This window comes from Cucurbita pepo, chromosome 5, assembly GCF_057944985.1.
Source record: "Cucurbita pepo subsp. pepo isolate OVF chromosome 5, ASM5794498v1, whole genome shotgun sequence".
Lineage (NCBI taxonomy): Eukaryota > Viridiplantae > Streptophyta > Magnoliopsida > Cucurbitales > Cucurbitaceae > Cucurbita > Cucurbita pepo.
The window spans coordinates 14,078,530-14,098,613 of record NC_141802.1 but is presented as its reverse complement, the minus strand read 5'-3'; the positions used below and the strand labels follow the sequence as shown (position 1 = coordinate 14,098,613).

Below are 20,084 nucleotides of genomic sequence, written 5' to 3'. Positions count from 1 at the left end.
GTTTAAAAAAATTCTTACCATCCATATATGAACGAAAACTGTCTATCTCTACACTTCATAAATTATTTTCAAATTTGTTAGAATTACTTTTAAAATTTTATTAGTATTAATACTTTTGAAAGTTATTATTTTTAGAATGTTTTTTTTTTTAAATTTGAATTAAAGTGTTAATAGTTTCAAGATATTATAAAGTTGAATGACATTTTTATTAATCTAACCATATAAATTCAATTAAATTCCAAATTAACTAAATACAAAATTTAAAATCCCTTCCATATAAAATTAAATAAATATAAAATGGAAATTCAAACTATATATTATATTATATATATTTATCACATGCTGATTGATGTGACATTTTAAAGTTGATGTCATATCACTTATTTATAAAAAGCAAATACTTTAATCTAAATTATTTGTGATACACATTCTTATTATGTCATATCAGTAAGGGGTAGATTCCAAAATAGCAAAATCACATCAATTTATTTAATAATTAATTATAAATTATAAAATAAAAATAAATTATGTCCACCCATTTGTATAGTGGATGTCTATTTTTTGGTCAAATATCAAATATCAAATATTAAAATTAAATTTAATGGTTGTTTTGTCTTATTGTTGTAGCTTATCACATATAAGGAATCAAAATATCCAACCTTATAAATTATTTGTGGTTATAATATGTTTAAAAATCTAATGAATATTAATGTTGGCCTCAAAATAGTATAAGCTCTTACCCCATTCTTGTGCTTATCAGCCACATTAATATGTTGAAATCTTCATAAAAAATCATGGTTTTTTATGAATGTGACATGTTATATAACTTAGTTCTAAAAATGAGATAAATTTCGTTATGGTTCGATCTCAACCGTGCAACGAAACGACGAGAATTTGAAACGACTTTCGTTTTTTTATTTAGATTCAGTAGCTTTCTCTAGAAATCACTTTAATAATTAGAATTCGAAACGAAGTACAAACCAATCTAAGAATCACCACAGGAGGAATTACTAAAAAAAAACTGTACAGTTCCTGTAGATTGGAATGCATGTGCTAAATTCTTCGATTTTGTTACGAACCTTTCTCAATATAGTTACTTGATCACCATCTTATGTGTGGAGTGTTGAAACAGAAGGTCGGGGGTATGCTTGAACGCTATTTGGCTTATGGGAATCATCGGCGCTATGCCTACGAGCACGACGATTATTGGTTGAGTTCCTGTTGCTGGTAGGGAGTGTGGAATCTTGTAGATGCTCGAGGTCTTTTACAATATCATTCATGTTTGGTCTAAGTTTGGGTTGAATGGATAGGCATCGTAAAGCTAAGGTAGATGCTTTGTAGGCTCCATCCAATGAATATTGGCCCTCGAGACGACTGTCAATTATTCGAAAAATCTTGCGTTTGTTTGCAAGGTAAGGTTTTGCCCATTCAACAAGATTGTGTTCTCTAGCCGGTCGATTCTTGTCTATTGCTCTTCTTCCAGATAGTATTTCTAGTAGGACAACTCCGAAGCTATAGACATCACTCCAAGTAGTTAGATGACCTAGAGAGAGTGAAAAAGCAAAGTGACAATCAGGGTAAGAGATGAAACAATGCAACACGAGTAAAAAATAATGTCGATACCTGTGGCTAGATATTCCGGGGCTGCATATCCATAGGTACCCATCACCCGAGTCGAGACGTGGCTTTTATCGCCCGTTGGCCCGTCTTTAGCCAACCCAAAATCAGAGAGTTTGGCATTGTATTTCTAAATGCAGAAGAAAATGAAGCTTATTAAGGCTATCTTCTACTTGCTTGACATTCATATGACAGACCAGAAAAGGCTTGTTTATACCGATTACTTACCGAGTCGAGCAAGATGTTCGATGTCTTGAAGTCGCGGTAGATCACTTTTCGGTCATCACCGTGGAGAAAGGCAAGCCCTTTTGCAGCACCAAGTGCAACCTTCAAGCGCAGGCTCCATGAAAGAGGTTGAAAATAGGATCCCCCTGCAACATTAGGCAATTGTCATGAAGTTCTAATGGGAATCTCAAAGGGTATCTGATACGAAAAACTCACTTCGAAACAAATGATTTTCCAAGCTCCCTCGAGGCATGAATTCGTAAACGAGCAAACGATGCTCGTCTTCTAAGCAGTAGCCAACCAACCTCACAAGGTGACAATGAGAAAGTTGGCCTAGAAAATTCACTTCGGCCTATACGAAGAAAGAAAACACGAGATAAGTCGATAAGTCGAGATCTTCACAGCATAAACTGACCAAAAGATATATGCTAGAATGAGCCATCTCTGCGTGTGGTTTGGAGGAGAATAACTCACCAACCACTCTCTATGACCTTGGAAACCATCATGGTTAAGCCTTTTGACTGCAATAACCATTCCTGTGCCAGGCTTGGCAGCAGCAAAGGAATGCTCATCAATCCAACCTTTGAAAACTGAACCAAAACCTCCTTCTCCAACCACACTATCCGGTCGAAAGTTCCTCGTCGCTACCTTAAGCTCGGCGAAGCTGAAGCTCTTCAAATTGGAGGACTGCAAGATTTCGCCTTCAGTTCGTGGAGTCGGTGGCATCGACGACAACGAGATCTTGCTCGTTATACTACTACCGATATCGTTTCCATCAGTACTCACAGCATTAGAGTTCACCCCTGCACAATTCAATGCATGACCTCTAACAAACTAGCAATTCTATAATCGAATCAAGACCCTCATATGAGCATTTGCAGAGCTCATTCGTTTATATTTTCAGTTAAAGCAAAGATCTTGTTGCTGGGAATTCAATCATATGATCCGTTTCTCAATGTTCACAAGATAAATTTAAAACTCTACAAACATCAACTAGACAAGAAGGAAGCGTAGTAGTACCTGTATTACATGAGTTTTCAGCTTTGATTCTGGTACTTAAGCAGACACCCATTATAAGAAGCAAAGAAACACCACAACTTTCAGAGCTTTAGCACTGTAAAGAACAATCAAAAAGAGGAAGAAGAAGAGAACTAAATAAGAAATCAATGCTCTACAAGATTTCATCTATGGGTGTCAAATCTTCAGCAATACATGAGGAGACAAGATAAAAGAAGCCAAACCCATATGCAGAAATGAACAAAAAATGAAGAAACTCACATTTTTCTTCTCGTATCAGCAAAAAGAAACAAGGTCTGAAACAGAGTATTGCTCTGTTTTCCCAATACTCTCAGAAGGTTCAATGGAAGGAAGATTTGAGATGGGGGGAGCTCTGCATTAATGGCCGACTGGTCCCTGTTTCTTTTTACACTCTCAAGCCAAGGAAGCAAAGCATGTGAAAGGCTCGGCTTACAGCTTTGGAAGCTTTCTATTTGCTCCCTTCAATGGAAACTCAAAAATCTAATTCAATAAAGCTTTCCCGACCCCTTTTCACCTATATCATGATTCATCCTCGTGACCCATCAAATTTTTTTTGGTCTTCTCCTCCCTGTTTACACTTGTCAACCTGCCCTTCCAATAATCCAAAAGCTACAGTCGGTTGCTGACTTCTCTTTCTTTTGTATTTAATTCAAAGTTTTCAGGCCAACCAAATTGTGAATTAAACTAATTTTCCATGGCTTTGTTTCCTCTTCTGGACTTTTCTACGTATTTGTTGGCTTCTGAAATGAAAAGTTATGTGAAAATAACGTATGAAATATTTAATTCATAAGGATGAGGCACTGACTAGGATGTAAACTATTGACCATTAAGTCAATCCATGGTAGATAAAAGATACCAAAGAACATGCACTGTACCGTTCTTATACATAAAAAAATCTCTTTTTTCAACCAAGTTGAGGAAATAATGTCACGGGAAGGGGCCAACCTGTCTGCTAATGGCTCACTTTATTGCTCTTCTTCTTCCCTTTTCGAGGCCCTTCCTTCCCTGACCAACCATCTTTTGCAAATACATTCACGAGAAGGGGCCTTGGCTGGGATATCTTCATTCAATCTCTCTTGGGATGTCCTACACTCATGAATCAAAGTTTCCTTTAAGAGTAAAGACAAGAAAAAAAGCTGACTAAAAATCTCTCTTCAACAGTAAATATAATACCTGTCCCTGTCTTCATAGGTTTTTTTCTTGTGATCGTATGTAAATGCTGCGTATTGTACTTCATTTTGTGGTCTCTGGTTTTGTGAAGCTTAAATATGATGACCCAGTTTGAAAAGGAGAAAGATCTTCATTTTGAGGATGTGATGATTTGAAAATTACAGCAGAAGGAAACAGAGAAGCTTTGTGTGGAGTGAAATGGGTTGTCCTTTGTTCTTCTCAGGGTTTGCAAAATCCAGAAACCAAACACTCCAAAACATGGACATGGATGCTTACTTTTGAGATTTGACTTCACTCTTGGACTTGGGAAGTCTAAATTTTGTGGGCCTGGTTGCTGCAGATAAGTCAAGCATTCATGTCAGTCAAGTGGCCAAGAGGTACCCACGGCTTATCTGCTAGGGAGAAGACTGCTGATGCCCGACAGAGTAATGAGAATCTAGCAGAGGTAAAGGATGGATCATTGATAACATTCATGAGTCGCTGACTTGGTTTGTTTCTCATTGAATATTAAAACTTAGGTATGATCTGTTCAAACTCTTTTGACTTTGAAACTGCTCAGAAAGATTTGGATCATCCTATGATCATCCTCTCGATTATGAATCTTGACCTTCACCTGGCAGATATTGTCCACTTAGCCCGTTACGTATTGTCGTTAGCCTCACGGTTTTAAAACGCGTCTACTAGGGAGAGGTTTCTATATCCTTATAAGGAATGCTTCGTTTTCCTCTTCAACAAATGTGAAATCTTATAATCCACCCTCCCCTTTGGGGGCCCAACATCCTCACTGGCACACTGCTTGGTGTCTAGCTCTGATACCATTTGTAATAGTCCAAGCCCACCACTAATAGATTTTGTCCGTTTTAGCCCGTTACGTATCGCTGTCAACCTCAAGATTTTAAAAAGCATATGTTAGGAAGAGGTTTCCGCACTCTTATAAGGAATGTTTCGTTCTCATCTCCAACCGATGTGGAATCTCACACCTAAGTCTTGATCAAAGTATTGTAAACAAATGTGTACTTGTATACTTTGCTTCCTTGAGTTCTTTGAATAACTTTTCAGTATTTTCAACATCGCCTCTCTGCCAAAACTTCAATCATTGAAAGAGTGGTTTCCAGCCATGGAGTTGACTTTCTAACTCTCTTGCTGCTGATTGCTATATTTGATCCCATCTCTAGTATTTTCATGGCGTCTTCCACCAAGCTAGCTTTCAAGCAACCTAAGCTAGAATTCAAAAGGTTATCGTAGGGTGTACATTGAACCCAAAAATCCAAAAATTCGGACCAACCCAACCTGAATCATAAGGGTTGGCTGGGTTATTTTCCTGGAACCAAATCTGTTCGGTTCGAATTTGGATTCAGTGGGCAAAAGCTCGGGTCAACCCATTTGCTTCATAACCATTATTGCGTTTGGTTCACCCATTTAAAGGTCTCTGTTGCCTTTTTAATGAGCCTATTTCCAGTGGTAGCTTTTTCCATAGCCTCAGCAAAAGCTTCAACTACAGTGCAGCAAGGCACCTCATTTGGTTCCACTTTAGCTCGTTTCATGCCACCAAATATCATCATCAACCTTCAATATTGTGTTCATTGGCTTCTACTTTCATAAGAATGTTATATGTAGAAATATGCAAGGGCACTCTTATTGCTCCCTTATCTAAAGATGTGATCACAAGATTGTTGAAGAGCAACTCTCCCTGATCACTCATTCCATAACCTGCCAAGAACAGAGAACAACCTTAATTATACATTTCTTTCTCGTGCTTTTTCTAGCGACTTGTCCAAGTTAACAAAAGGGGTCCTACTATCTACTAAAGCAAGTTCATAATTTAGAAGTTGCACGCAATTCTCAAGGGACAAGGCAATTCTTGCTTATGAAGCAGGTCTGGTATGGCTACATCACAGTGACTCATCAATACAAACAAAGAGAATAAACTTTAAGGCAGATAATATTACACTAAGAAACAGATTAATCAAGAAGACATTGCATCCAAATTCACTGTTTGTGCAACTTTTCAGCTTCTATATGATTTAAGCAATTACTTGGAATTACTATTTTCCAGTGTCCTGCTCTTGTTTACATCCTTATAGACATACGAAAAACTACTCAGTACAGCCAACTCTACTGTGATACAGATTAGAATTCATGACATCCAAGAAAACTGGAAATGAAAAGGGAGTTTATAGAGGGAGATGAAGATAGCTACCTCGAGTGTGCGCTTGTTCCTCTCAAGCTTCCTTTGGCGATTGATGGAGTGACATGTGTCGCCTCGATTCTTCCTGAAGGCATACACAACCGATTCTTCCTTCGGTGTTCTCTCAATTCTCTCGATTCGATTTCCATTAAACATTCCAAGACATAACACTATACCCTTCATTGCCAGACATAATACTCATTCATGTGCACACCAAACAGGCAGCACCCCATATTCTCGGACTTTTCATGCCAACCCCAACATATCAAATGCCCCCATAAACCCGCTTCAAGCAATTTCAATGTAGCTCACAATTTCGTTCTTTTATTTCAAATGGCACCAACATAACACAACAAAGAAATACATGAAAGAGAATGCTCTTCCATTTCAGAAGCAACATGAGGCTCGCAATTGCATAACTTCAAGCCAAAAGGTAAACTGAGTTTAAACTTAGACATATAATCAGATTCTTCCCGAGTATCGTATCTTTGATAATCAAACAAAAAAATTTAAAATGAACCATTCTTTCTATATACAAACTGACCAAGTATTGCTGAGATGAAGAGATGGTAATAGCAAGAGAAGTATAATCATTCAACCATAATATGTATCTGCCATTTTCCTAAGATCTGTTGTAAACAATCACCTGCATCTGCTAATAAACAGGGGAAACAGGAGTCGAAGGTTGTGCATGAGCACTAGGAAGAGTATTGGCATCATCAGCACTATGCCTACGAGCCATGCGGTTTTGGTGTTGTATTGATCGTAGTGGATATGGAGTCTTGTAGCTGTTCTAATTCTTTTACAACCTCATTCATGCTCGGTCTAGACTTGGGCTCAACGGACAGGCATTGCAATATCAGACTAGATAACTTATAGGCTGCATCCAATGAATATTGGCCTTCGAGTCGGTCATCGATTATTCGAGCAGTCTTACGTTTCTTTGCAAGGTAGGGTTTCGCCCACTCGATGAGATTGTGTTCTCTAAATGTTCGATTCTTGTACATTGCTCTCCTTCCAGACAACATTTCCAATAGAATGACTCCAAAACTATAAACATCACTCGAAGTGGTTGCCTGACCTACAGTGAGTGAAAGGACAAAGTGATCAATGTTAGATACTATAAACCTTTGTTTGTTGAAAGAATACAACAAACTAAGTTGACTCGATGTGTTATAACGTAGTAGGCTTAAGTCTCTCAGACTAGTAATGATTCAGAAATGCTATTTATCAGGAAAAAGAAAGCAGAATCAAGGATCCTTGACATCTGACAGAAATGTTTTCTGGTTGTGTTGAATATTACCTGCAGCAAGATACTCCGGAGCTGCATATGAGGTGCCCGAAATCCTGGTAGAGACATTGGTTTTACGGCCTGTTGCTCCCGTGCCTTTGGAAAATCCAAGATCATAGAGTTTGGCATTGTAGTCCTGAAAATAAAAGAAAATGAAGCAAGTGGCTCGACGACTATCTTTCGAACAAGTAAATATTTAACTTTAGGAGTTAGATCCCAGTTCCATGATGCCCTTTTTAACATAGGCACAAAGAAGCTTTTATTTTCACCATTGACTCACAGAATCAAGCAAAATATTTGAAGTCCTTAAGTCACGGTAGATCACTTTTCTTTCATCACTGTGGAGAAAGGCGAGGCCTTTTGCAGCACCAAGTGCAACCTTCAAACGGAGGCCCCAAGAAAGCGGTTGAAAATAGGACCCGCCTGCAATGACAACTCGAGTGTCAAATCACAGAATATTTCGAATGTTCTTAACGCCTCGCATCGAAAGATAAGGAAAACTCACGAAGGAACAGATGGTTGTCCAAACTTCCTCGAGGCATGAATTCATACACAACTAGTTGTTGCTCGTCCTCCATGCAATAGCCAACCAACTTCACAAGGTGAGAATGAACAAGTTGGCCAAGAAAATTCACTTCAGCCTATAAAAGAAGGCATGACATGAGTGAATCTGTGCAGCATAGATGACAAATTTGTTTAACAAATAACTATTCTACCATAGCAGATGGTTAAATTAAGATAATCCATCTAATGCTAAAGGAAACCGATGTGGAGAAGAAAACAATTGGTACAACAACGAGTCATCTCAAAGAGGTAACTCACCAACCACTCCCCGTCGCCTCGAAAACTATCTTGGTTAAGCCTTTTGACTGCAATAGCCAATCCCGTTCCGGGCTTGGTAGCAGTTAAAGAATGCTCATCAATCCAGCCCTTGAAAACTGAACCAGAAGCAGGTTCTCCCAGAACATTAACAGGACAGAAATTCCTTGTTGCCTCTTTGAGCTCTGCAAAAGAGAAGCTCTTCAAATGGGAGGATTGCCAGATTTCGACCTCACTCCGAGGGGCAGGCAGTACTGAAGCCAATGAGATTTTGCTACTTGCACTACCATTGTCCATTCCATTACTGCTATCACTATCAGCTTTACAATTCTTCACCCCTGCACAAACAAATGCATGACCAGTAATGAACTAATAGCCATTCACTTGACTCAAAACGCTTATAAATGCACATGAATAGATGTCTCAACTACTTCATTTCAATCAAAGAAAGAACTCGTGCCCATAACATGATCAAATATCAAAGTGCTCAACAGGACTTCATAGAAAGGACATTATTCCATTGGAGAAAGCGAACAGGTTCAGTTAGATCAATAATAAATCTCAAAAAACTTCAAAATGATGAACAGAGTCTAAAAACTTCCACCATAGTTTCATAAAGAAGGAAAACTGGCCTTCTTATACCTGTATCATCATCGATTTCTACTACAGGTTTGGTACTCAAGCAGATGCCCATCAGAAGCAATCAAAGGACTCTCCAACTTTCAGAGCTTTCAAGCTGATACCAACAAAAGAGGAAGAACAAGAGAACAAGATTCAAACCAATATTCTACCAATGAAACCAAGAAGAATCTCAGCAAACCCATATAAAGAAAGAAAAAAGAAAACAACCAAAAGAACCCCAAATAGCTAGCCACCTTTCAGTGTATCAGAGTTAAGATTCTCGTTTCAAGAATTGTTTCGTTAGCAGGAAAACCAGAAGAAGACTGAATTCAATAGAATTAATCAAAACCCAAAAGCTCCTGCTAAATTTTCCCACTTCAATTGGCTAAAATACAGAAATGGGGAAGAAGGGTTGCACAGTCCCTGACGGACAGGAAGTTCGTATTAATGACAAGTATGTTGGTCCCCTCTTTTCTGTCATCACACTAAGAGGATAAGCCCACGAAAGGCTCCTATTGCAGACTGAGAGACGTTCGATTTCGGCCTCTTCAAAGAATCACAAATGGGGGAAAGAAAACAAGATTGCTGGCGACAAATCGGCACCGAGTAATCAACACGCGAGCAAACAAAAATTTGGCAGAGTAAGGGATTGGATAACCATTACTCTTTTTGACTTTTCAATCGTTTGGATTGAACACGCAGGAACACCTCGATCATTGGAGCTCGTTTTCGAGCAATGGGCCACACGTGTATCCCAATCAAGTGGCGGAAAACCCCCCATTTTAATGGAGCAGAGCAGATGAATAAGGAATTGAAGGGACCGGCACTGTGTCGGCGGCTCAAAAGCCCCCTCGCCGGCGAGAAAGCAGCAGCTGAAAGACAAAGGTCAAATGGCGGTGGTGAATCTGATGACTTGAAGACAAATTTACACCATTAATTTGTCCGTACAGTTTTTTGGGGGCTCCAATCATGAGTGACGGTTAAGGGTTTTTTTTTTTTCTTTTAATTTTATTATTATTTTTTTTTTTTTGGTAATGAATTTAGGTTTTATTATATAGTTTATGAAGCTTATTAATTTAATATTGTATGATTAACGTAACGAGTGACGAAAGTGACCTCAATAGGCAACTGAATATTCTTTAAATGACGTGCCATAAATTAATTATTAATTATTAATTATTAATAATAAGTTTTTTTTTTAATTAATTGTCATAATGATGGAATACTTTCTTAATGACATATTAGTCGACCTTTAAAATTAAAATTTGCATGATGTAGGCGTTGGGATTCATTTTTTAAAAAAATTATCTTAAATCAAAATTAATAATTAAAATATACAAATATGTTAATTTAAAATAATAATAAAATTTTAATTTAAAATTTTATTAAAATTGTTTTGTTTTCCAAAGGATTTTTTTAATTGAAAAGGGAATTATAAAGGATTATTTATAATTAAAATAGGAAATAAAAATTATAATGGAAGAATAATTTTTCACATGGAACCAAACTCAAATTCTTAGTAAGACATTCTCATTTAAATTTCGAAGAAATTTAATTAAAAAAATCAAAGAAAATGAAATGAGGGCGAAGTAGGAGATGAAGACGCTAGTTGCAACACTACCCGTTTGTTCTCCTACCATGTTAAAACTATGGGTAAAATGTATTTTTGATTCTTGAGGTTCAAAATTAGTATTTGATTTAATCCTAATTTTACAAAAAAAAAAAAAAAAACGTCATTTTTAGTCCCTGAGAATTGGTCATTCCCGGTACTTCATAAGACATACCCATTGCCTGTACTTGGTAGTAATGATCGAAAAATTACCCAAAACCTTCGAGCCCGCTTCATGGTGTCCTAGGTGATGAGATGTGTTTTGGGGAGTGAAAGAAAGGAAAAGGTCTGACTAGACTTGACTAGACTTTATTGTTAGGTCATTCTACTTCGGTGCATGGATGGTCTATTTCGGGAGATAATCAACTTCTTAAGGCAGGTGTCAGTCATAGGTTTACCCTGTTCTAATAGTTGATAGGTCTAGGTGGGATCTAGGCAAGTCGAACCTTGTTTTCAAGCAGTTAGGCAGAAAGAAAAGAGGCTCCTAGCTAAAAGTAGCTTGTCTTGTCTTTCAAAAGGGGTGGAAAACAATTGAGAACAAAGTAGCAGCTTGTCTTGTCTTTCAAAAGGGGTGGAAAACAATTGAGAACAAAGTGGCGATCGGAGTAACAACGGAGAATGGGCGGGGCTACGGAAGCGAGGGGTTCACTTGGATGAGCAGTAGAACCAAGAGATGAAGAGCAGAGAGACAGTAGAGAGGGTTGGGAAGAAATCCATCAAATCTAGGCCATTTCATAGCTTCAATATATTCTACCCTCCTAATCATAGTCCAAAATGGCCTTTGAAGCCTCTAAGAAGGTGTTCCACATCAAAATCATTATAAAACAAGTATGAAGGTAGATTTGCGAATTTGAAATAGGAATCAGCAATTAGAAATCTGAACGCACATATCAATATATTCTGTGTTCTGTCTGAATCAGAATCGAGATGACACCTCAATGGATCCAATCATAAACATAGTATTTTGACCTCACAGTGCCAAATTTATGTCAAAATGCATCAAAAAGGGGAGAAAACAAAACTATGATCATACAACTGCATTGAGTCTCAACTTTATTGCTCAAGAAAACAAGGATTTCCGCAACGACATTAAAGGAGACAGACCTGTCTCATCCAATGACTCCTCAAGTCCTTCATTTCTTGACTGTAGCTGACTTGATAATGTCAACAAACTCGGGCTAGTTCAATAAAACATAAAGACGAGTCAGCAACCGAAGTTGAAGAACACAACACCAAACAAGAAAAGAAATAGATAATGGATAATGAACTTGAGAGGATATCAACCTTTAGTGAAGCTCCTCCAACCAAAAATCCATCCAAATCAGGTTGTGCTGCTAATTCTTTGCAGTTTGCACCATTGACAGAACCTAAAAGACAAGTTAATGATGCAAACAAGTTAGTTCCACAGTTACATGACCTAACAAGGCATATGTGCATCATACAAGCACACAGGGTGAATATATGTTAATCGAATTAAGGTTTTTATTTGGTTGTTTCATAAAAAGTACTACCCCATCTGAGAGTTCGAGCTCAATCAGAAATAAACAGCATCAACCAAGTATTGGAATGAATGTAATACAGCATACATGTCAACAGGACAATCTGACAGGTGAAAAGGGGATACCTCCATATATGATTCTAATTGATCCAGCAACATCGGGACTAACATTGTCGCTAAACCATTTCCTCAATTCATGATGGACCTTTGGAAAAATCACAATCTTATTGTTAATTGACCTGAATCTAACTGGAACTTATAAATGTTTAAGAAGAAAGCTTACTTCCTGAGCCTGAGCAGGGGTTGCAACTTTCCCTGTTCCAATAGCCCAAACTGGCTCATAAGCCAAGACAACATTGTCCCAGTTAGAGATTTTCTCTGCACCGTAACAACCAGTGTCATCCATTTTGTACAGGGTCAATCGAAAAAATATTGAAAGCTTCTGAGCATGAGCATAAGATCAAAAACTCAAAGTTCTGGGAAGTCTCACCAACCCGATCAAACATTTGCTTTCAATTTCAGAGCTAAGAAAGTAGAAGTACCTGCAATTGCCTTAGTTTGTGCTGCAACAACTTCCAATGTTGCTCCCGATTCTCGCTGCTCAAGAGTCTCTCCGACACAGGCAATAACCTTAATGCCTTGAGAAAGTGCATATGCAACTTTGTCTCCTACAAACTGTATTCAAAAATGAAGGGGGAATGGTCTTAGAATCAACATATTTTCTGATTTGAAATAATCTATTTCCACAGAATGTTAACAAAATAAAGATAGGGGTGTGTGGCCACTAGTCTCCATTCTAGCAGGGATTACCTCATTGGACTCGTTCAAAATAAGCCTTCTTTCAGAATGCCCAATAATAACCCAGGGAATTGCCAAATTCACAAGCATCTCAGCACTGCAAGGGAAAAGATATCAACTTAGTTGCATGGCGCACTGTTATCGTGTAAGAGTTTAAAGAACTATTCATTCCTATAAAAAAAATTAAAAAGCCCAGAAAAACATGCATGAACTGAAGTCATGAAAAATTAACCAATCTGTAGTATAAACAGAAAAGTGCACAGCTTCAAACTTCATCATTCTTCAAACAAGATTCAGTAATCGTTCTTAAAAAGATTCAAACATTTCCAATTTTGGAAAGCATTGCATCGGTCACTTTTGGTACTAATTTCAAAAATTGGACAAAGAAGTTACGAAAAATGAATGGAGATATTAGCAACAAGCCCAGCAAGACATATTCCTGTGCAATATGAAGAACGCACAAGGTAAAATCATACCTAACTTCTCCAGTAAAAGCACCACCCTTGCGAACCCAACAGTTCTGTGCTGCAACTTGAATCTCAGACCTCAACAGATTCTTCACCAGCGAAAGAAACACAAAAGGTGGACTCACAACAACTTCTGCACAGGATAACAACATTTACAGACCTAATCAATCACTGGAAAGATCTTCGTAAACCATATTGCAAGACACATCGACAGTCATAAATCTAAAAACTAAACAAGTTTTACATCCGTACCCACAACATCTTCAGAAGGAATTTCGGCTTCATTCAACGTGCCGACAATTTTCTTCACCTCCTCGGTCGTTCCATTCTGTGAAATTTTTCATTAAATCAACAAGATTATTAGTTCAATCAAACACAATCCAGTACTCCAAATCTCCAACTCCAAAGTTCAATGCATAAACACATCAATTATATCTACCACCCTCAGATCGGAAAAGTCACAGGATCCGAAAAGTCGTCAGTACATCAAGAAACCAGTAGAGAAATGAGTGTTTTCCATAAGTTCATCAGATCAAAATCAAAATCCAAAAACATTTAAACCAAATAGCTTGAAATAACAAACAAACACCAGATTTAAGATCTATTAGAACATACGGTAACAATCAAATCAAACAAGCAGCCGAACATCGACAATACAGAGACAAAATAGAGTTAAAAACAAACCAAGAAGAAATCAAATAAGAAACATACGCATTTCCAGTTGCCTCCGACGAAGAATTTCCTTGCCATTTTCTTTTCCTGAGAATTCCAGAATCAGAAATCCGATCACAGCGAAAAGCAGAAGCGCAGAAGCCCAGAATCACAGATATTTGAAGAAAGGAGCGGCTCGCAAAAAAAACAAAAAAACAAAAGAAAAAAAATAAAAATAAAAAACCACGGGCGCTTCAAGGATCACAAAAAACCACGACCTTTACAATAACGATTTTATTTAATGCCTTTTATTTATTTATTTATTTATTTATTTATTTATTCCATTTCCCCGTAGATCGGACGGATGCCAGTGGCCACAATTTTTTTTTTTTTTTTTAATTTAAAATTTAAAATTTCAGCGTGACCGATGAAATCAGCTTTATTATCATTTAATAAAAGGAAATATTAAAAAAAAAAAAAGTCAATTTTTAAGCGAGTAAAATTAGCTGTCGAAAATAAAACATTAATATTTAATTCTATAATAATCTATAAATATATATTATATAATATTTTGACTTATTGTTTAAATTGGAATCTAATTTTTAAAAATTTGTTAGTCAACAAATATTAGAAAAATACAATATTATTTTCTTGCTTACCAAATATAATTTATTTTTATAGAATTCCTCACCGGGTAATTAATAATAATATTCTATGCCTTGATTTTTGTTCATAATTTAGTTTTCCAGAATATTAGTAAATATCAATTGTGAATTAGAGCTAATTAATTTGGATTGGATATGTAATTAAGGAAGTTGTATTACCGTTCCATTTCTTGGTGTAATCAATACTCGAGCAAACATGAATACATTTTTTTTATACCATGTCGACATTATTTTTTAATAGTGTCATGATTATGTCGAAATATGAGACAAAATAGGCGTTCTTGTCAAAATCTAAACATGGTAACGTTCATAATAAAAGTTGTTGAGGGAAGAACGTGACTTGAAGAAGGTGGTGTTTGTCATATACGTTCTGATAGTTAACACCGTTAGCTGGCGAGTTAGGTTTGGTGTAGCAAGAGTTTAGAGTGTGAAGAAGGATCACTAGTGTTTATCGCTTATACTCGATATTTAAAACAAATGGAGCTTGGTTGGGTGAAGCAAGAGTTTAGAGAAGGAAAAACAATTTACCTTCTCAAATTTGAAGAGTATTTATGGAGAACCCTTTAGGTTTCTTAAGATTCGAGAAAGAAACTGTGGGTTGAGGCTATGCATGGTGTTACGGTCATGTTTGTCCAAGGCGTGTTACCTATTGCTACATATCAAATGTCTCGGTCACACTTGTTCAAGACGTGTTGTCCATGGCCATATACTCATTCTAAATCTACCTATGGCTACATATCAAATGTCTCAGTCATACTTGTTCAAGACAGACGTGTTGTCCATGGCCATATACCTATTCTAAATCTTTAATCTTTGAGATGCAGAGTATATGACCAATCACAAAAATTATGTCTAAACCCACTATGGCAAAAATTATTTAAGTCGTAGTGTTTTTTTCTTTGCTTATAACCATATAACACAAATGTATATCCTCCAACATGTTTTCTAGAACATCTTTCACAAATGTAACTCGAGATTCGAGTATACGGAAACATTGTCCGAATCTAGATTCAAACAAGTGCCGACCTAAAGGAATTGATCTAGCAGTTGAACCAGGTATCCACCAACAACCCCTCAAATACTTTTAAATAATTTTCTGAAAATGAAAACAAGCATTGCATTGATCACAATCTTCTTTATTTTCCGAAACACTTTTAAACTTTATTTCTCATCTGTGTCCGCCACAGTGGGATCTAAATAAAAAATTATTACAAGCACTGGAATATTATGAATGAGTTTTCCCAGTATCCACGCCAAAACTCATTAATTCAAAAGCATCAAAACAAGGCTTCTCTTACATAACTGAGTACCTCAAATTAGTTTACCAAAACAGAAGAACCATTATTTATGTCTCGCCATTGACTAAGACGTTAGCGTGGTTTTCTTCAAACTGCAGACTTGATAATGTCCACGAACTCGGGCTAGTTATAAGGGAACATAAGATAAGTCAGCAACCAAAGATGTAACCATAAACCAAACAAAGAAGGAAAAAGTTATATCAACCTTTAGTGAAGCTCCACCAACCAAAAATCCGTCCAAATCAGGCTGTCCAGCCAACTCTTTGCAGTTTGCACCATTTACAGAACCTGAATACGCAAACAAATCTGACTAAGTCGACAAGCACGAATCACATAACAGAAAAAGGCCATCTATTGTTACATCGTATGAAACAATTCCCCTCCAATGAATGAGGTTTTATTTGGTTCTTAAAAAGAAATTCCCCTCCAATGGCGTCTGGAAAGGATTCTGAATATTTCAAGCTCAAATTGGAAACGAATACTTAAATCTACTGACAGAGTTGAGGAATGATAAACTTATCTCATATTTTGAGGTGGATAATTTTTTTCTCTCAAGTCTCGAGAATAATTATAATCAAACTACTAGTGGATAGTTTCCACTTATTCACCGGATAATCACTTCAATATTGGAGAAATGATAGATGAAATAAAAAATTTGTTCTTAACTTGGAAAAAAAATCTATTGGAAACGATCATTGTGTATTATTTGTACTAATAGTGCTCCACAGGTCAGCGAAGTAGATAGGAAAGCATGTTATGAGGCCTACATAATATTTTTTTCATAGAGGCAAAAAGGTTACCTCCATATATAATTCTAACTGATCCAGCAACTTCAGCACTAACATTATTGTGAAGCCATTTCCTCAATTCAGCATGGACCTTAAAAGAAACCATAATGTTATGGTTAATTGACCTGAATTAAAGTGAAATTTACAAATCTCTATGAACAAAACTTACTTCCTGAGCTTGAGCAGGGGTTGCAACTTTCCCTGTTCCAATTGCCCAAACCGGCTCATAAGCCAAAACAACATTGTCCCAGCTGGGGATTTTATCTACGATGTAACAGAAGGGTCATCGATTTTGCACAAGAACGATGGACGGATAATATGATATATACTAAGCATAAGAAAAATGAAGTTCGTTCAAGGCCAAGTAAAAGTATATTATTAATTATATGGGATAACCGGGAAAAGAACATCAAGAGATTCTAAACATGCAGAAGAACGTAAGATGAACAATGTCCAAAAGGGGTAAAACTGAAGTTTACTTTCATGATGAAAGTACCTGCAATTGCTTTAGTTTGTGCAGAAACAACTTCCAATGTTGATCCTGACTCTCGTTGCTCAAGAGTCTCTCCAACACAAGCAATTACTTTAAGGCCTTGAGCAAGGGCATATGCAACTTTATCTCCAATAAACTGCATTCAAAAGTATGAGAAAAGAGAGCTTGAAACCAAAATCATTGATGCAATAAACAAATAAAGGATGCATAACCTGTCAAATTTTCATTTATGTAATAGTCGGGTTACCTCACTGGACTCATTCAGAAGACTTCTTCTTTCAGAATGGCCAATAATCACCCATGGAATTCCCAAATTGACAAGCATCTCAGCACTGTAGAAAAACACACCAATTTCAAATGAATCAAATGTCATATTTCTTTTGATAGTATAGAAAGAAAAATATCAAGCATTCAAATCCAGTATTTCAAGCAGGTATAGAAGCAAAATTACAATAAATGAATAGATATAACTAAAACTAGCCAAGAGATTTCAACGCAATAAGATTTCATCATCTATTAAATCCTACCTAACTTCTCCAGTAAAAGCACCGCCCTTACGAACCCAACAGTTCTGAGCAGCAACATGAAAATCGGAACGCAACGAACTCTGAACCAGGGGAAGAAACACAAAAGGTGGACTCACAACAACATCTGCAGAGGAGATAATAACAAGCATAGACCTTAGTTTCCTCTATTCTTCAAGCATGAATCGCTGTTACTATAAGGATCACAAAGTCCATCCAGTGATCTCAATTTTTAAACATACCGACAACATCTCCAGAAGGAACTTGAGCATCATTCAACATGCTGACAATTTTCTTCACCTCCTCGGTTGTTCCGTTCTGTAAAATTATTCAATCAACAACAATATCCATTCATCTAACCAAAAGCCAGTAACCCTAACCTCCATTACCAAATCTAGACCTCCTCAACATTTCAACTAATCAGAGAATTCAAAATTAAAATCAGCACACTCGGATCAGAAAAGTCACGGATTAACACAATTAGTACATCGAATAACCAAGCGAGAAATGTGGATCTCAGTTCAAAACCAACGAGTATTGCTCAAATCCAACAAATGGGAAAATCCATGCGTACAAAAGATTTGATTATCTGATAAATGTTCTGATGACAAAATGAATCGAACAACCAAAAAATTGAAAAAAGTATAAACAAAAGAGTAAGATCTAAGACAGTAGGGAAACGAAAAGCATACACATTTCCAGTTGCCGCCGACGAAGAATTTTCTGCCCATTTTTCCTCGGATTTCTGAGAGCAAAGAATACGACAACAACAAAGGTAAGATCTCAAACTTGCAGATAATTTCGAAGTGTGAGGACCTAGTAGCACGAAATATATAATATATAATACACACACACACACACACACACACACACACACGCTTGCATCGCCGCCCAACCCATTTGGAAAATTGGGCTGAATTAGGAAAAACAAACGGCCCAATACAGGCACTCAAGCCCGGCCCAAATTTGGAAATTACCCAGAAGCCCAGCCCATGTTTTCATTTTTTTTTTTTAATTTAATTTTAAAAAGGTGCTTTATATTCTGGATGTCCACCGTCGTCCCCGATTTGGTAAGCGTTAGGGCATTGCGCAGAAGTTTCCATACATCTCTCTGGAAACCGCCTGTCCCTTCGTCCGACATTAATCAAATTAGGGTTTAATATTTGGGGATTTCTAGGGCCACAATCGATTGAAATTAGGGCGAAATTTCAAGAGAGAGAAAGGGGGAAGGAAATTCTTTTAAATTCTAGAATAAATATTTTCTTTTTTCTTTTTCTTTTTTATGCTTAAAGAAATATAAAAGAAAAAAATTAAATCTCATAATTCATATATATATTTTTTAAATAAGTTTTAAAATATTTTTAAAATTAATTTGAGAGAAAAAATCGTCAATACTTTATTTCAAAATAAAATTAAATTTTTTAAAATTTTATTAATATTTTTACAGCCATACTTGTGACTTATTAAAACATTAAAAAAGTAACATTAATATCTTTAAATTTAAAAAATAGTTTTTTTTACTAATAACTTTTTAAAATTTTTTTACAAAGGGTAAGGATGTTAATGCTACTTTCAACCGTTCTTTTTAATATAACCGTTTCAGTTTATAAGCAATATTTATTAATTTAGTAAAAATAAAATTTATCGAGATTAAGTTATTCAATACTTCTAAATTACTAAATTATGGGTTCGAGATACCTTTATATGTATATTAATTGAATCGAGCCGAACTTTGAACGATTTCGATTTGTCCCGAAGTGTGGGTAGAATTTGTGGGCATGAAAATTGACCAAAACAAGTTCAAAGTGTGGCCATAAAGGAAGAAGAGAAGTGAAATTGTTGGTGGAGCTAAAGGAGTGTTGGTCAAAATAGGGAAATCCAAACAAAACAATGCTTAGAAAGTGACCTCATTTCCCATTTCTTTCACTAAGTCAAATTGTTAGAATTTCTCGATTGTCGTGTTTGCTCGTGTTTCTTCTCGATTCTCCCATAAATATCTTTGTTTACACACGTGTATGTATAATATATCTTTTTTAAATTATAGATTTGGGTTTAAATATTATTTTCTAGTTTGGGGTATACTCGGGTTAGGTGAATAACTACTGTTGGATGAAAGTCCCACATCTGCTAATGTAGAGAATGATCAAGGTTTTGCTTTGGGCTCCTCCAGAAGGCCTCGTACTAACGGAGATGTATGAAGCTTTCTGGAAAGTCCAAAGCAAAGTCATGAGAGTTTATGCTCAAAGTGGACAATATCATACTATCGTGGAGAATTGTGTTCATCTAACAACCACGAGTTGGTTGAGTTGGTGAATGAAGAACGT

At 36.5% G+C, this 20,084-nt stretch overlaps 4 protein-coding genes across 4 annotated transcripts; all 4 read right to left on the bottom strand.

Annotated features, from left to right (window-relative positions):
- Window positions 1-889: 889 nt before the first annotated feature.
- Window positions 890-6,469, bottom strand: LOC111794449 (putative serine/threonine-protein kinase PBL9). Its single transcript, XM_087123980.1, has 9 exons — window positions 6,251-6,469; window positions 4,054-5,760; window positions 3,121-3,966; window positions 2,863-2,956; window positions 2,317-2,645; window positions 2,059-2,194; window positions 1,846-1,988; window positions 1,624-1,747; window positions 890-1,543 (listed from the first exon to the last, which is right to left on the bottom strand). Exons 4-9 carry the CDS (start codon window positions 2,912-2,914, stop codon window positions 1,110-1,112), a joined length of 1,218 nt encoding a protein of 405 aa, XP_086980106.1. The 5' UTR covers window positions 2,915-2,956; window positions 3,121-3,966; window positions 4,054-5,760; window positions 6,251-6,469; the 3' UTR covers window positions 890-1,109.
- A 154-nt stretch (window positions 6,470-6,623) lies between these two features.
- On the bottom strand, window positions 6,624-9,578 carry LOC111794450 (receptor-like cytoplasmic kinase 176). Its single transcript, XM_023676476.2, is given in 8 exon segments — window positions 6,624-6,990; window positions 6,992-7,319; window positions 7,542-7,665; window positions 7,810-7,952; window positions 8,035-8,170; window positions 8,352-8,686; window positions 8,991-9,084; window positions 9,224-9,578. Coding segments are annotated over 7 exon segments (1,215 nt in total). The 5' UTR covers window positions 9,043-9,084; window positions 9,224-9,578; the 3' UTR covers window positions 6,624-6,893.
- Window positions 9,579-11,447: 1,869 nt separating this feature from the next.
- Window positions 11,448-14,234, bottom strand: LOC111794477 (triosephosphate isomerase, cytosolic). Its single transcript, XM_023676511.2, has 9 exons — window positions 14,053-14,234; window positions 13,594-13,669; window positions 13,351-13,474; window positions 12,887-12,971; window positions 12,619-12,751; window positions 12,360-12,454; window positions 12,203-12,281; window positions 11,863-11,945; window positions 11,448-11,756 (listed from the first exon to the last, which is right to left on the bottom strand). Exons 1-9 carry the CDS (start codon window positions 14,089-14,091, stop codon window positions 11,712-11,714), a joined length of 759 nt encoding a protein of 252 aa, XP_023532279.1. The 5' UTR covers window positions 14,092-14,234; the 3' UTR covers window positions 11,448-11,711.
- A 1,543-nt stretch (window positions 14,235-15,777) lies between these two features.
- LOC111794478 (triosephosphate isomerase, cytosolic) lies at window positions 15,778-18,605 on the bottom strand. Its single transcript, XM_023676512.2, has 9 exons — window positions 18,453-18,605; window positions 18,003-18,078; window positions 17,764-17,887; window positions 17,484-17,568; window positions 17,240-17,372; window positions 16,913-17,007; window positions 16,756-16,834; window positions 16,161-16,243; window positions 15,778-16,078 (listed from the first exon to the last, which is right to left on the bottom strand). The coding sequence occupies exons 1-9, from the start codon at window positions 18,489-18,491 to the stop codon at window positions 16,043-16,045; spliced, it is 750 nt and encodes a 249-aa protein (XP_023532280.1). The 5' UTR covers window positions 18,492-18,605; the 3' UTR covers window positions 15,778-16,042.
- Between the last annotated feature and the right edge of the window lie 1,479 nt (window positions 18,606-20,084).